We start from the raw sequence: 18,020 nt of genomic DNA, 5'->3' as shown, positions 1-18,020 counted from the left end.
ACAGCAAGGCGAGGGTCAAGTATGTTGCATGGGTGTTACTTCTTTCTAGAGTACTCAAGGGGAATTCTAATAGGGTGACATCTGGGCAAAGACCCGAAGGAAGGGAGCCAAGAAAAAGAGTTCCAGACAGAAATGTACTTGGATATATGGTTAAAATTTTGAGGGCAGGGATCATTTCTTTCAGATTTTGATAGCACAGCAAAAACTATGCAGGAGGCCTGAAATATATTCCATTCTGTATTAGGTGCTGGGGTAGGTGTAATCATCAGTATGTGTGTTTATTTATTTTGATCCTCAGTATGCTTAGAGCTATAGTTTTTCTCTTAATTTTTTCACTTCCAAAAAAAAAAAAATCAACACTTAATTTTTTTGTGCCATAACGCTTTCATAGGATTCAACATAAGAAAGTATAGAAAAAATGTGTTCAGTGAGGTCTTCTTCCTGTCTTTCCCATCCCCACCCACACACTTCCTCTTGCTCCCAACAGGTAAAACATTCATTTTTCTTCATCTTTACAAATATATTTTTTCAATACGGATAGATAAACCAATAAGTAGTTTTTTTTTTTTTAAGATTTTATTTATTTATTCATGAGAGACACACAGAGAGAGGCAGAGACACAGGCAGAGGGAGAAGCAGGCTCCATGCAGGGAGCCTGATGTGGGACTCGATCCCGAGTCTCCAGGATCACGCCCTGGGCCAAGGGCAGGGGCTCAACCGCTGAGCCACCCAGGGATCCCCCAATAAGTAGTTTACTTAGAGCCCACAAAGAAAAAGCTCGAACAATCAGAGAAACTTTCCAGGAGCTAGTTTTTCTGTCTTGTGGTTTTTTTGTTTTGTGTTTTCAGTCAATGCCACTTGGCCCCAGGGGCGCGTTTAGCTGGTCTGGAGACCGGAAGTTCCGCCGGGAGGGGCGGGCGGGGCGGGAAGGTGAACCGGAAGCTGGAGGAGTGAGCCGCCGCCGCGCGGTCCGCTGAGGTAACTTGCTGCGGTGTCTAGCTTGCAAGTGGGCTTATCAGAGGCCGCTCTGATCTTCCCATCCAGCCGTCGGTGTAAGGGATTGGCCTGTATTTCTGGCCGCCTGACCTTTCCTTCTTCTCCCCGGCCGTCCAGGGGTTGACTTTCCCCGGAAGTCTCCTGACGTGGCGTCGGCGGTGTCTGGAATCTTCGACGCTCACGCCGACCGGGGAGAGGCCTTCACCCCTGGGCCTCCCTGTCTTTGCTTCTTGGGCTTCTCATGGCGTTTCCTGAAGCGGCGTCAAGGCTGCCGGTTAGTAATGTGAGTCTTGTCTGTTCCTTATAGAGACGCGCGGGAGCATCCTATACGTATGCTTTAGGTTTTGCTTATTTTTAAAAAATATTTATTTATTCATGAGAGACGCAGAGAGAGAGGCGGAGACACAGGCAGAGGGAGAAGCAGGTCCCATTCAGGGAGCCCGACGTGGGACTCGATCCGGGGTCTCCAGGGTCACGCCCTGGGTCAAAGGCTGCGCTAAACCGCTGCCCCCCCCCCCCCCCCAGGGATCCCCTGTTTATTTGGTTTTAAACCTCACGTTTGCGTTATGAATAAATAAGGTTGGTGAAAAAATTTCAGACAAGCCTGGGGCTCACAGTTTGCAGCGTTTTCAACCGTTAGCAGTGAATCTCGACTTTCTTTGGTGGATGTCACTTTGCAGAATGTTTGAAGCGTGGTGCCAAGTTCCGCCAGTACTAAGCAGTTGCCGAAGTGTGTAAACCTCCAAGGGAAATTTCTCCGGTGTCCTTTATCCGCAGAGTGATGATGTTCTTTCTGAAGTGCCTTGCACAAGCAAACTGAAGTGGAATTGCCCTGGGAATAAAATGACTGGCTTGCCAGTCCCCCTGATGCTGAATTATAGATTTACATTATTCATGGCATTGTTTTATCTTCCAATTACCTTTGCTTTTGGAAGTAGTGACAACTCTCAAGGTGTTTATGGGAACGTTTATAATCAGTACACTCATTTAGAAAGTACATGTGGGGGGCGCCTGGGGGGCTCAGCGGTTGAGCATCTGCCTTCGGCTCAGGGTGTGACCCCGGGGTCCCCGGATCGAGTCCCACATCGGGCTCCCCGCAGGGACCTTGCTTTTCCCTCTGCCTGTGTCTCTGCCTCTCTCTCTGTGTATCTCATGAATAAATAAATAAAATCTCAAAAAAAAAAAAAAAAAAAAAAAGAAAAAAGAAAGGATACGTGAAGGTTCCATTAAGCATCTTACACTTAGAATAATGAGATCCCTTTACTTTTGGTTATTTGCTGTTTTGCCTTAGTTGTGATAAATGCCTATGGCTCTTTGTTTTGAACCTCGAAGGAAAAATCCTTATGAGGTATTACAACCTGAAAATCAACAAACATTATTTGGGTGGAATTTATTCTACAGTCTTCCACAATTGTCTTTTCGAAAACCGATTTTTGCGTTCATCACCCTCCCTGGTTTCAGGGTTGACTTGAAGTAGTTTTTCAATTACTCTTTTTTTTTTTTTTTTAATTATCTATCTATTTGAGAGAGAGAACGCGAGTGCAAGCGGGGGTGGGGGCAGGGACAGAAGGGGAGAGAGAGAATCTCAAGCTGACTGTTCACTCAGGCAGAGCCCTAAGAGGGGCTTGATCCCTGGACCCTGAGAACATGACCGGAGATGAAATCGTGAGTCCCACGCTCAACTGATTGCGCCACCCAGGCGCCCCAGTAGGTCTTGAATTCATAAGAATTATATTGAGTTTTTTTTTTGGATTTTATTTATTTATTCATGACAGACAGAGAGAGAGAGGTAGAGAGAGACACAGGCAGAGGCAGAGGGAGAAGCAGGCAGAGGGAGAAGCAGGCTCCATGCAGGGAGCCTGATGTGGGACTCGATCCCGAGTCTCCAGGGTCACACTCGGGGCTGAGGGCTGCGCTAAACCGCTGGGCCACCGGGGCTGCCCTAGTGTTTTAATTTTTATACTGCTTCCTACCATAGTATCCGGAAGAAACCTGGTTATCACTTTCTGTATAATAATGCCCACTGGGTGGCAGCATAGCGTTTTTAGTTTCTTTAGCTTTGACTATGGGTTTCATAACTACTGGGGCTGTAATAGTGTTTTTCTGATAGTAATAGACATCTTTCATATGTTGAAAGTTTATTACATGCCAAGCACAGGACTAAATGCTTTATGAACACTATCTTATTTAAAACTAAAAAAAAAAAAACAACAACAAAACAAAACAACAACAAAAAAAAACAAAACCCTAAAGAAAATCAATCTTATACTTGGTGACCTAAGTGGTTTTTTTTTTTTTTTTATAATGAAACCCATTTTATCTTTTTTTTAAGATTTTATTTATTCATGAGAGACACACACACACAGGCAGAGACACAGGCAGAGGGAGAAGCAGGCTCCATGCAGGGAGCCCGACGTGGGACTCGATCCCTTGTCCCCAGGACCACACCCTGGGCCGAAGGTGGCGCCAAACCGCTGAGCCACCCAGGCTGCCCCTGACCTAAGTGTTTTCATTAGCATTTTTGGAACCCGTAGCATTCTTAAACTTTCTAATTATAGCTCACATTAAGAAATACATTTTACATTCAGGTCAGTATAAGTGTGTATATACACCTGAAATACTGAATAAGACGAAGCAACTACTTTAGTATGAGCAATTTATGCTTTTTTCTATTTTATTTTTTCTAGTCTATTTTTTTTAAGATTTAATTTTTTAATTTTTTATTCATGAGACACACAGAGAGAAAGAGAGGCAGAGACACAGGCAGAGGGAGAAGCAGGCTCCATGCAGGGAGGCTCACGTGGGACTCGATCCCAGGACCTCAGGATCGCGCCCTGGGCTGAAGGCGGCGCTAAACCGCTGAGCCACCCAGGCTGCCCTTCTAGTCTATTTTTAAGTGATAAATGTCTTTGTCGAAGATAATATTCTTCTATTAGTCCTGGTAACAGTTGAATGAACACATTTTTTTTGGGGGGGGGAATAAGAATTCTTAATTCTTTATAATCAATTCAAGCCTCCATCCATAAATCTCTCCACCTCTGTACCGTCTCCTGCTCTCGATTACTGAGAGGACTGAAGAACCTTACCTATTTGTCTGGTCCCCTCCAACCTATTACCCTAGGGCTCACCTCCTGTATCTTCACCTTCTCAAAATGTCACATAGCCTTTGTTTGGTTTCTAACAAGTAAACATGCCCAGATCTTTCCCATCTTTAAATAAAAGGCACTTTTTCTGTCCAAAAAAAAAAAAAAAAGCCACTAGCAAAGTAAGACCATGAGAATGATTTCATGTGAGAATTGTTAGAATTTCCCCAAATACATTCCTTGGAACACATGTACCCCAGAATATTAGTTTGCAGTTTGAGTTACCTAAAAAGAAAAATGTTCCATGGTTAAGATAAACTTGAGAAATTGGGGTGGATTAAACTTAAACAGGTTCTAACTATGCTAATGATGCTGTTAATCTCTAAGATGGGAAGTTAGTATGCAGCATTTCCCAGATTTATTTGACAGTGGAACCTATTTTTAGAGCTCTGTTTTATGGACCTCGTGCCCTCTAGACTTTGGAAAATGATCATGTAGATAATTAAGGAAAAATATTTTTGTTGTATGTATTTTGGGCGAGAATTTTTACTGTAATTTATTCATGTAATTTTCATAATTTATTCTGTTTGCTAATATGGATGTTACAAAAGTTATGTCAGGAAGCTGTTCAGCTTTCTTAGTTTTCTTATGATCCATGGAAACTCTCTGTTAATAAGAAAAGCCTTTATGGAATTCTCTGGCACTGATTAATATAAACTACAACTTTTATTTTCAGTTTAAATTCAATAAGCAATAAATTTCCAGCTATATTAGAATCCCTCTTTTAGGATATTTTGGAAATTTACTCTTGTTTGTTCATATTTGGAAAAATTTGGAGTTTAGTATAATTAAAGATTTTAAGTGGTTAAGAAATATTTAAAGGATTTTCTTAGATTTTATTTATAAGGTGGCCAAAATTAGTGTTTATGTATTTAATACAAAGATCTCTGTTATATTGCTTTAGATTAGTTGAATTTATAGTATTTTTAATAGCATATTTCATGTTTGGTTTCATATAATGACCTTATGGAGAGAATTTCCAATTCTTTCATTTCCTTCATATATTTCAGACTGTTCATTTTTAGAATTTAAGCATTACATTTCTAAAATTTATATATGGAATCCCTATTCTTTTTCTTAAAACAAGGAGCAATATGGCAAAGATTTTACTGCAAATAGAGAAAATTTTACTTATAATAGTGTAAAACATTTTCTTTCAAGAAACTCAAAGTGTTTTAATAATTATACATGATTTATAGTAATTTAAGATATTATTTATCAGGTATTCCCAAAGTGCATTTCCCTCTGGACCTTAATAAACCTACAAAATTGAATACTTAATGAAAAAAAACATTTATGGCACCATTATAAATTGACATAATAAAGTGAAAAATTATGTGTAACAGATAGTAAGAATGTATGGCAATAAATACAATAATCACGTGATATGGGCAACAAGTACAGTTCAGGAAAGGAGAAATGGTATAAACTGGATTCACAAGAAAAGTTTCACAGAGGAGATGAAATGTGACCTGATTTTTGATTTGCATTTAAACAGAAAAGATAGAGGAAGGCATCCTCTGTGAGAGAGCAGAGGTGTGAAAATATTAATTAGTTCAAGCTCCTTAACATGGAACAGAAGACCTAAAACCTGTGTGTTTCTCAAGCCTTATCTCTTCTTCCAGCCTTACATGTTAAACTATAATCTTAATCTGTTTTTAGTTCCTCATTTAAAATGATGATGTGTCCATCTGTGCCTTTGCTTATGCTGTTTTTCCCCTCTAAAATACCCTTACCTCATTTTTCATTTTGCTAACTTCTTAACTTTTAAGATTTTTAAGCCTCAGTCCAGAGGTCACCCAGGAAGTCTCAGACCTTTTCAATTGTTTGATTTTTTCCCTTGCTAGATTAGAAGCCCTTTCTTTCTACTATCATAGTGTTTTCTAAGGATCTCTACCATTGCACATGACCATATTGTATTATAATTATTTGCATATATCTGTATCTCCCTACTAGAGTTCTTCAGGACAAGGGCTCTGCATGTTTTGTTTGTTTATATTTTATTCATTCATTCATTCATTCATTCATTCGAGTTATAGAGAGAAGCAGAGACCTAGTAGAGGGAGAAGCAGGCTCCCTGTGGGGAGCCTGATTCAGAACTCGATCCCAGGACCCTGGGATAATGACCTGAGCCAGAGGCAGATGCTCAACCGCTGAGCCACCCAGGTGCCCCTATATTTTTGTTTTGTTTTGTTTTGTTTTAATAATTATATTTTGAATGTAGAAGGAGTTCCATAAATGTTGAATGAATGAATGTTTTTCCTTTGTTTACATTAATATTTTCAGACTTCAAGATTCTCCTTAGGTTCTGATATTTTGAAATTCATTAAATAAGATCAGGTTTATGCCTAATTTTATAATGTCCTGTTCCTTTCTGGAACCTCAGTAGTCTTTGTATTTTGCCCCTTTCACTTTATTTTTCACTTTGCTTTCTAAGAAAGAAAGGAATGTTCTTCCCCCACCTAACTAAGGCTAATCATTCATCATATTATTTCCCCTCTGCTCAACTCCTAGACATCACTCCTTCAATTATCCCCTCTGTTTTCTCATTTAATTCCTTGTCTTTACTGACTTCTTTCTGTAAAATGTAAAATGTTCCAATTTTTCTCCTTCCCCTACCTTTACTTGATTACTTATGACCTTAAACTGTGTAATATCTCACTTCCCACTTCATTTTGTGAAAATTGCTCAGTGACTTCTACTTTCTAAATCAGTTTGTGTAAAGACCTACCCTCCTATCTTTCAGCCAGATTTGATTTTCCTTTGCTCAGGGTCTGTCTCAAAATCCTTTTTTTGCGAACTATTTCTTGAATTCTTCAATAGCCTAAAATCTCTTCTTCATAGATTAATTAAATCTGATTTTTACTGCTAGAAGTGTTGCTAGACATCATGTACTCCAATTTGCTGTTGTACTTATAACTAGTTTAGTGTCTTTATTTTCTAGATTGAATAATTAAGGCTTGGGCACTATGTACTTTGAATTTTTTGAACACTTTACCCTTTTTTATCTGTGTCTTATATCATGCCTAGTATTATCATGTTTGGGCTTACACTTACTTGAATGAATGCTTTATCTATCTACCTTTCTAGACTTTGAAGGTAAAGATCATTAACTCAGATTTGTATCATTTGCAGTTTCTTAAACAGATGTGTTAAATTATATTAGTCTTGGTTCTTTATTGTTTCTATATTAAAGTCTACTTAAAATCCATCTGTGGACATTTTCCATTTTCCTTCATTACACAATTATTCTTCAATAGGTCTTTTCTAGAGTTGTGATATATTTCTTTTAAAATTTATCACAGTTACAGGAAATACTGATTGTACATCCTAACTTATTTGACTCATGGTTTCCAAATATTATCCTCCCCACCTTATCCAAAGGGTAGGAGTTAGTAGTCAGTTCATTGCAACATGCAGTGCAACACATATTGAGTGCCTGAGTTTTGTAAATCATTGTATTAGTCAATGTGAGGATACAGAAATGAGAGAGACTTGGCCACTAGTTAAGGAATTTATAATGGCTAACATAACCATTGCTAACACAAGATAGAATATGAGTGCAAATGTACTCACTTCTACTTGGCACTGTCCTATACATAAAAGACCCTTTGGTCCTTCACTTTTAGAGGGATACACTCTAGGAAGTGTAATATAATAAAGGGTTTTGATGGAGTTAGGTGGTTTCCCAATAAGTGTCTCAATCCATGATCAGATAATTAAATAGTGTTTATATATTTTTAGATCATGTTATGGCATTTTTTTTCTGAATCTTTTCCAATCTACACACACACCACTGTGTGTATAATTAATGAATACAGTTTTTCACACATTCACTTTTTGTAACAAATGTCACCCATATTTTACATTTAAATATTAATAATTACTTATGAAGGAGATAGGCTTTTGAGACTGATTTAGTACTCAGTTCAAGTCATAAGAGTGTTCCTAAGAATAAAAGGCAATATGATGAAACCAATTTAAGTGCTATTTAAGGAAGAAAAGAAAACTTGGAAGTTCTGCCTCTTTAACAAAGAATTTTGGAGGAAAAATTCTTTCTGTTACTGAGAAATTAAATTGTTTCTTACATTTGTAAAGCTCTTGTTGATGATTTTGCGTATACTCTTTGAATGTTTTAGCTAATGTCAAAGCCTACCAATTGTTATTATGTGAAATGATAGTGTGAAATTGATGCTGTTATAGTATAACAATAAGGACGTGACTCATGTATTTTATGTACACATGCATTCAACTGTAGTGACAAATGGCTTCATGCTGTGTGATTAAATGCATATTAGCGTTTGCCCTAGGCATTTGATTATTACCATCTTTACTTCATTACATTACCACACTGTATGGCCATATAATTTATAAGATAATACACACATCACTTTGTTGCTGATAGGAATTATTCTGTTTTATGGATGGTGTCCTTTAATTTTGCCTTTCATGGATTATAAAATTGGTTAATATCTGCTGAAGTGAATCACTGGAGAAGCAAATAAAGATGTTGGCCTCAGGTCACAGTGTCATTTGTGATACTGGCAAAATCTTACAGGCTCATTTATCCCTGTACATGATTGATAACAGCATGGGTTAAATGGAGAAAGCTTTGCTTCTATTAAAGGATCATCATGAATGAAGACCTCCCACTTAAAAGTCAGGCATGATGAGAAGACAAGAGACTATCTACAGGTCAAATTAAATAACTTAAATAATTTAAGTAGAATGACAGTGTAATTTGTCCATTTTGTGTTATTACCCTGACCCCTATCAGGATTATAGGCTAACTTCCTTTCCTCTGTAGAGTATTTAAGATGTAATTTTTAATAAATACTTTCAAAGATATAAAAGCCTTTAGAACTCCTAAATTGTGGTAAAATATAGATTTTTATTTATGTAGTTTTGAAAACTCTTTTAAAAAATGGCAGTACTTGCAAAATATAAAATCAGTAATATGGTGAATGTGGAGGTAATGCTTCAAATATTTTATTCTATTGGTGTTATTTTTAAGACTGTTAAATAATGTAGTATAACTAATATATTTATGTTATGAGTATATTATACATACTTAAGTATTATAAATAATAAACTTATAAATTACTATAAATAAATGAACTATTTGTAAGAGTTTGTTATTAACACTATGGAGCCAAATGTTAAAAATAAAGATAGTCAGCCTTTTTTTTTTTTTTTTTTTTTTAAATTTATTTATGATAGTCACAGAGAGAGAGAGAGAGAGGCAGAGACACAGGCAGAGGGAGAAGCAGGCTCCATGCACCGGGAGCCCGACGTGGGATTCGATCCCGGGTCTCCAGGATCGCACCCTAGGCCAAAGGCAGGTGCCAAACCACTGCGCCACCCAGGGATCCCGATAGTCAGCCTTTTTTAATGACTTCTTTCCTATATGGAATCATTATTTGAATTTATTCAAGTTGTGTTTCAAAATAGGGAAAAGCATATGTATTTTTGGCGATTGCTGTAATAAAAGCAATATTGAAATATGAAAGTATTTTGATTTACAGAAAAGTAAATGAAGCCTCAAATTAAATATTTCCTGTCTCCTTTATAAATGACCAAAAAGGCATGTTTTTTCCATATTAGCATTATTGTTTCTTGTTCACTAGCAGTTGAATCTCTTTATGTCAGGACTTTAATAAATTGCCTAATTTTTAAAAAAGATTTTATCTATCTATTTATTCATGAGAGACACACAGAGAGAGGCAGAGAGAGAAGCAGGCTCCTTTCAGGGAGCCCAATGTGGGACTCGATCCTGGAACTCTGGGATCATGCCCTGAGCTGAAGGCAGACGCTCAACCACCGAGCCACCCAGGCGTCCCTAAAATAAATCTTTAAAAAAAACAAAACTATTTTTGGACTCTGGCCCACAGTAAGAAATACATTTTATATTGTGTCCAGTATACATGCATATGTTTGTATTTACATAAAATTAATATGAAAGTTTAATGAAACTTGCTACATGTGAAGATTGCGGATAAAGTCTAATCTAGGGCCACCTGGGTGGCTCAGTTGGTTGAGTAGTTGAGTCTTGGTTTCAGCTCAGGTCATGATCTCAGGGGTCATGGGATTGAGCCCATGTCATCTGACTCCATGTTTAGCAGGGAGTCTGCTTGAGGATTCTCTCCCTCTGTCCTTCCCCTAACTCTTTCTCATGCACTTGATCTCTCTCTAAAATAAATAAATCTTAAAAGAAAGTCTAATCTATCCTATTCTTTTCTTTCATAACAAATGCTGCTTGCAACTAAACTAATTTCATATCTCTCCAAGAAATATCAACTGAAGTAATTCTATAACAACTTAAAACAAATTTTTTTCCTCCATTATGGATATTTTTTATAGAAAGCAGGATGGAGAAAATATCACTTGTGCTTTGATCACTGAAAGATAACTGCAGTTATCATTTTGATGTATTCCCTTTCAATATTTTTTTGATGAAATTTATATGGGTATGGTTGGTTTTAACCAAGATACTTATGTAATTTTGAATCCCCAATTTATTTTTTTTTTAAGTAGGCTTCATGCTGGGCATGGAGCCCAACATGGAGTTTGAACTCAACAACCCTGAGATCAAGACCTGAGCTGAGATCAAGAGTCAGACTGACTGAATCACTTGAATCCTGATTTTTAAGAATTTAGTATGTACTTTTATCAGTCATATGAGTACATAATGTAATTAGTTAAAAAATTTCAAGGTTTGTTTAGAAAAACAGTAATTAAAAAAAAAAAAAAGGAAAACAGTAATTTACCCTGCTGTTTTTCTCCTCCACAGCAACTACTTTAAGCTATTTCAGCTTATTCTTTAGCCATTTACTTCCACATATCTAAATAATATATTTCTTGTTGCTGATTCTTGATTTTCCAGTTTTAGGCATTATCTAATGACTATCCATGATTGGAGGTGAGGATTTAACTTTGTTTCATCTTGTACCTCACCCTTTCCCCCGTCACATGCTATCCATCTTATGATAGTTATATCATAATCTTGACTATATCAGTGTTTAGAGTTATATGATTATTACTGCATAAATGCTATTCATAACTGAATCATTGTAGTATGCTATGATTATTTTTCCTTTCCTGTACATCCCCCCAACGATTGTCTTGTTTCTTCCATTGCTTACTTTTTTATGTGTTCATTACGAATTAACCTCAGTAAATGAGACTTTTCTCCTTTATGTACAACTCTTACTAGTGATTTAAAACAGTAATCTGTTCATTTCATCTTATTGAGGAGCTTTTTTCCAGAGCCTACTAAATTACACCAATCTGGACTGGTTGCTGTACAAGCTCCCTTCCCCATCCCAGGGGTTTGTTTCCTTTCTCTCTCACTTAGAGTCCCTTGTTTCCTGGATTTCATATCTTTCTCTTCCTTGAAGAAATCCTTAAGTAGCTTCCTGAGAAAGGATGCATGGAAGGTAAATTGTCTTGAGCACTGCATGCCTGAAAATATCTTTTACCTTCACACTTGGCATAGCAATAAAATTCCAGTTTGGTAATAACTTTCCCTTATGTTTGAAGACTTAGCTTCTTTATTCTACATTTTATTGTAAATATTGAAAGCTCTAATGTGTTATCATTTGTATGGATTTTTTTTTCCTTTTTGGAAGCTCTCAGGTCCCCCCATTTTCTCCGGTGTTCTATCATTTCACCATGATATGTCTTGGTGTCGATACTTAATGAGCTCTTTGCAAACTCATATTTTTTAGTTCTGAGAAAATCAGTCTTGAAAATTTATCATGATTTATTCTCTAATTTCTCTATTTGCTTTTTTGGAACTTCTAGGGTATAATTATTGGGCTTTCTGAATTAATCCTCTAATACTTTTTTCTTCAATTCTGTATTTTTTGGGGTTTTCTTTTTGTAAGATTTTTTCAATTTTGTCTTTATTTCCACTAAATTAAAAAAAACTGTTTATTTCTGTGACTCTTCCTTTTATCATAGCCTCTTTCTTTTTTCTTTTTTAAAGATTTTATTTATTTATTCATGAGAGACAGAGAGAGAGAGAGAGGCAGAGACACAGGTAGAGGGAGAAGCAGGCTCCATGCGGGGAGCCTGATATGGACTTGATCCCAGTACTCCAGGATCATGCCCTAGGCTGAAGGTAGGCGCTAAACTGCTGAGCCACCCAGGTATCCCCGCATCTTTCTTTTTTAATAAATGCAATCTATGGTCTTATCTTTTAGTGAAAATATTAAAGATGTTTCTTTTGAAAGTGTTCCCTCTATTTGATCTTTGCTTCTTCTAAATTGCATTTAAAAATTTTATTGTTTGTTTTGGTCTTTGTGTTTGAAATTAGACATTTACCCTCAAGTCTGTTGTTCTTTAGCTCTCTGCTGTTGTTTAAGAATTAGGCACCAGAAAAGTGGATTGGAAGCTCTAAATGTATGGGTATAGTTTATGGACTATGGTCTTTATTTTAGGATAATCCGACTAAAATATTTTGTGAGTAAGCTCCCACTGTCATATTACTTATGTCTTTTCTCTTGGCCCAGATTCCCTTAAAAACACACTTCCAGTCTTGCTTGGAGAACTGGATGCCTGTCAGTAGCTTTGGGAGCCCTGTTAGAGGAGGAAGGCTGGTCAGGCAGGGTTGTCTCAACATTTGGTATGTACACTTTTCAGTATAGTAGGTCCCCCCAACCCCTGAGGTGTTATCTCTTATTGTAGACTCTCTGCTTTGATCACCTTTGGAACTTCTAATCTGTCCAGATGAGGAAAGTGTAGCCATCTGGTTAACCAGAAAGAGAAAGGAAATCTTGGGTCTAACTTCTTAAATAGACATTCAAGGAATTGTCCTGTTTTTGGCCTCACCTTTGCCTTCCCTTTGAGAGGTTCTGGTATCTCTAGACCTTTGCAGGGGTGAGGAGAAGGGTTCAGGGAAGTGGTGTGGCGAAGGGGTGTGAGTGATGTAAGTCAATTGCTTCCCAGTTTTTTGTTTACTGGCTTTGCTTTCTTAGGTCTTGTAAATACTACTACTCTGTCTCCTTCCCAAAAAACTGTGGTTTTTGTTTTTGTCACATTTCTCATTTGCTTTGCCCAAGATTTCTGCCTTAAGTTGCTTGCTGTTGTTTTAGTGGGGCTAAACTATATACTTGTGTTCAACCCAATATTTTTTTTTTAAATTTTTTATTGATTTCTTTGAGAGAGAGCAAGAGCACGAGAGGGAGGAGGGACAAAGGGTGGTGAAGGGGAAGTAGACTCCCTGCTAAGGCTTGATCTCAGGACCCTGGGATCATGACCTGACCCGAAGATAGGCACTTAACCAATTGAGCTACCTAAGCACCCCTAATCCACTCTTTAACTGGAAGACTCTAAATTCTGTTTTTGTTGATTATTTGCTTTTTATAAAACATTATAACGTAACATTTTGTTATAAACTACATAAACACAGTATTGAGAGGCAATATAATGTAGTGGTTAAGAATACAGGCTTGGGACTAGATTATTGGGTTCATATCTTGGTTCCATCCCTTATGTGTAACCTTGGGCAGATTACTTAATCTCTTTATGCCTCAGTTTTTTCATTTCTGAAAGGGAAATACTAATAGTAAATATCTCAGAGTTGTTTGGAGAACTAAATATATGTTAAGAATGTCTTGCATATGGTAAGAGCTCAACGCATATTAGCTATTTTCATTTTAAGTGGCTGCATATATTGTACCAGGTAGTGATACCGTAATTGACTATTTTCTTATTCCTGGACATTTAGGTTGTCTCTAATTTTCTTGTTTTACTACTACTTACCAGTAAATGTCTGTGAATGTGGAAATTTTTCTACATTTAAGATTTTTTTCTTTTGAGTAGATTCTCAGAAGTAAAATGAGTATATATCTGTATAGTTTATGATTCTTGAGACATTCTCAACTTTTTTCCGAAGGATTGTTTCCACTTATGTTTCTACCAGAACTGATTGAATGCCAGTTTCACCATCCCTTTACTAGTACTGGATGGTAATTTTTATTTTTATTTCTTTTACATTTTTAAAATTGTAACTCAATTTGCCAACATATAGTATTAGATAGTCATTTTAGAAGATTTCTTTATTTTTAGAGAGAGAGGGAGAGCATGCGTGTGAGAGGTGGGATGGGCAGAAGGAGAGGGAGAGAATCTCAAGCAGACTCCCTGCTGAGTGCGGAGCCCACTGCAGGGCTTGATCTCACCACCCTGGGATCATGACCTGTACTGAAATCCAGAGTTGGATGCTTAATCAACTGAGCCACCCAGGCGCCCTTTGGTACTAATTAAAAAAAAAAAATCTGTTCTAATTTGATAGGTAAAAATGTTATTTTAATATAGTTTTTTTTTTTTTTTTTTAGACTACTAGAGTGGCACTTGCCTTTAATCCAAAGAAAAGAAGCAGTCAGTTTAATTTTGTATTTAACTCATTTAGAGATATGTGGTAAGCTATTATGGAAAGCTGTTTTTGTTGACTCCCATACATTCTTCCTTTTTCCTCCTAACAGTATCTGACGTTTCCCTAAATAGTCCTCACTTTCTCAGGCATAGTGATGTTTGTGAGATTAACCTGGATTGACTTTACCTCTAGCTCCAGAGGTTGAACTTGTTGAGCTGTGCTTGCATCAGTCCTGAGCTCAGTAATTGGTTCAGGGTTGGAAAGATAACCTATGCAGCCCCAAATAGGTAACCTTAGGACTTTTATCAGGATGAAGACTCTCTCTTTTCCTTGTGGGAAGAATGAACAAGGAAATACATAACTCTGCTAACTGCTTACAGCCATTTTGTCATTATAAAATGATAGCCTATTGAGAATGTAGCCAGTATCAGGGTAATATAGGCAAAAATTCAAAGAATAACAATCCAGGTGCTGGTTACATTGCTTGTCTGAAGGCACACTTAATTCTAGAGTATTAAATCAGACAAGCCAGTAAATTTCCTTTTCTTTTTAAACCCAGTTTGAGTTGTATTTTGTGTAACTGCAACTGTTATTCTAGTCATTGAATTAGCAGAAATGGTTAGAAGAGTGCTTCCTACTTTTTTCAGCTCATGTCATGGTACAGTTGGAAAATGATAACACAGTATTTGTACAGTGGAGAAGGGCATCTGGACAAAGTTAATCCTGTCCAATTGCAACCAGTTCTGGGTGTTTTGTTTTGTTTTTTCCCAGGCTGTCCCCAGCCTTTTGTACAACTAAGAGGAATAATAATTATTCTCAAACCTAGTAACTTATTCATAGCACACTGTCCTACCACACCAGTTGGAAATCTCTGGGTTAGAACAGAATATTTAGGGGATCCCTGGGTGGCTCAGCGGTTTGGTGCCTGCCTATGGCCCAGGGCGTGATCCTGGAGTCCCGAGATCGAGTCCAGTCTGGGATCGAGTCCAGTCCGGGATGGAGTCCCACGTCAGGCTCCCTGCATAGAGCCTGCTTCTCCCTCTGCCTATATCTCTGCCTCTCTCTCTCTCTCGCTTGGTATCTCTCATGAATAAATCCTAAAAAACAAAACAAAACAGAATATTTATAAACTTAAGACCCTGGGATTGATTCTCTTTTGCTTTGCTTTTTTTGCTGCTTCTACAACATTCCTGATTCTGATCATAAATTTTAAAAGTGTGCTGAATGCAGAAACAGTTAAGTCTTCTTAATCATATGCCCTGGTACAGATTTTGGAAATATTTCAAATTTGGGGTATTTAGCATTAATTTTCTCTGATTCTTTTTTTTTTTTAAGATTTTATTTATTTATTCATGAGAATATACAGAGAAGAGAGAGAGGCAGAGACACAGGCAGAGGGAGAAGCAGGCTCCACGCAGGGAACCCGATGTGGGACTCGATCCTGGGTCTCCAGGATCATGCTCTGGGCTGAAGGCCGTGCTAAACCTCTGAGCCACCCAGGCTGCCCGTTTTTCTCTGATTCTTAATAAAAGTTTAGAGTTATCACCAAGTTTCTCATTTCCATTTTTGAGGCCTGATTATAGCACTCATCAATATTTGTATAGTACTTTAAATCAGCATTTGGTAAATTAAAACAGGAAGCCAAAATATCTTTTCCTAGGCAGGACCTAAACTTCCTATATATTTAGAAAATATTCAGTGACTGAGTAATAATGGCATGCCCAGGTTAATTTGCATCATGGGTTTTGATACTTTAGTGGACTTGTTAAAGCAGGATTGTTGGGCCCTATCTGCAGTTCTTCATTCAGTAGACTTGAAGCCCTGGAATTTGTATTTTTAAAAGTCCTTTAGGTGTTGCTCCAGGAACCACAATTTATTTCATTGCTCTGTTTGTTTAACACTGTTATTAAACAGATAATATAATTTTCTGCTTTTAATGTAGAGATATTATTCCCAAATTTGTAGATATTTGGCTAATGATTTTGAACTATGAGTATGTAAGATAAGTAATGCTATGGCTCAGTTGGTTAAGTGTCTGACTCTTGATCTCAGCTCCGGTCATGATCTCAGGGTTGTGAGATTGAGCTCCATGTGGGGCTCTGCACTGGGTATAGAGCCTGCTTAGGATTCTCTCTCTCCCTCTCTCTCTGCCCTCCCCCTAACCCACTACCCTTCCCCTTGCATGTATGCATGTGCTCTCTCTCTCTCTCTCTCTCTCTTAAAAAAAAAAGGTAATGTTATATAGCAAGAAACAAATACTGAGTCACTAAATAAATGTACTTAAAGTATATATATTTTTTAGATGTATTTTTTGAGAGAGAGAATGCATGAGCAAGAAAGGCAGAGGGAGATGGAAATTGAATCTCAAGCAGACTCAGTGCTTAGCATGGAGCCCCATGGGAGGCTTGATCTCATGACCCTGAGATCATGATCTGAGCTGAAACCAAGAATTGGATGCTTAACTCAGAGCCCCTAATATACTCAGGCACCCCAAAGTATATTTCTGATAAATGAATAACATTTTGACATTGACTCCCCATATAAAATAGCAGCATCTGATGGAAATAATTCAGTCTTCTCTAGTAATCAAAATCACAAATGAAAATGTAGCAAGCTTCTTAAAGAAATCAGTATCTTAACTTTCATTTGAGATATATTTGGATAAAAGTAATAGATAAGATCTATTTAAAGAAGTATAGCCTTCTGGTAAAATAGTAATAATACTTAAAACATTTGTATTATTACATATAATATTTTTTAAAGTTTCAGTAGTGTAAAAATTAAAATCAGATGTAGTTACAGATTTTTCTTATATTCCCTTCACACTTCTTAATTTAACTCATTGGGTTGTTAATCCATTTAAAAATATGTTTCAGTCTTTCAACAGTGCTGATCTCATAAAATATAAGCCTATCGTTTTGGGTTAAACTTGAAATTTATTATCAGGTTAGGAAACTGGGTCTCAGAAAAATTAGTCTTTTGCCCCAAGGTTTTATAGTTGTCACAGCAGTCAAGTTTGTTTTGTGTTTTTAAAAGATTTTATGTATTTATTTAAGAGGGAGAAAGGATACAGTTGGGGGGAGGGGCAGAGGGACAAGCAGACTCCCTGCTGAGTGGGGAACTGACTCAGTCAATCCCAGGAACCGGAAATCATGACCTGAGCTGAAGTCAGACACTTAACCTACTATGTCACCCCAGTCTCCCAGAGCAGTCAAGATTTTACTTAAGTATAGGCCTGAACATGTCAGAGATGCAATTTAAGGATAAAGTGGAAAATTGAAATTGCATTGTAATATGTAAGGAGTTACATAAAAATGTCTCTCCTAAGAGCACCTGACTGGCTCAGTGGTAGAGCGTCCAACTCTTGATCCTGGGTCATGAGTTCAAGCCTCATGTTGGACATGGAGTCTACTTAAAAAATAAAAACTCTTCTAATTGCCATTTAATTCACTGAGTTCTTACTTTGTGCTTAGCACTGTATTAAATCCTGCAGAATTATAAATGAA

The 18,020-nt window shown here is 37.2% G+C and overlaps 1 protein-coding gene across 14 annotated transcripts in view; it reads left to right on the top strand.

The window, feature by feature from the left end:
- Positions 1-918: 918 nt before the first annotated feature.
- Positions 919-18,020, top strand: part of CCDC73 (coiled-coil domain containing 73) — a 139,440-nt gene continuing 122,338 nt past the window's right edge. For 8 of the 14 annotated variants that reach the window (XM_072791035.1, XM_072791032.1, XM_072791036.1 and 5 more), the window contains exon 1: positions 960-1,279. In XM_072791035.1, coding sequence (XP_072647136.1) covers positions 1,238-1,279 — 42 coding nt within the window. In that variant the 5' untranslated portion in view covers positions 960-1,237. Of the gene's footprint in view, positions 1,280-18,020 lie in introns of all 14 variants that reach the window. The other 6 variants (XM_072791040.1, XM_072791038.1, XM_072791037.1 and 3 more) reach the window with 3 other exon arrangements.

Source organism: Canis lupus, chromosome 21, assembly GCF_048164855.1.
Source record: "Canis lupus baileyi chromosome 21, mCanLup2.hap1, whole genome shotgun sequence".
In the NCBI taxonomy this organism is placed as follows: Eukaryota; Metazoa; Chordata; class Mammalia; order Carnivora; family Canidae; genus Canis; species Canis lupus.
Note: the sequence above shows the minus strand (reverse complement) of the source record. Positions and strands in the feature narration are given on the sequence as shown.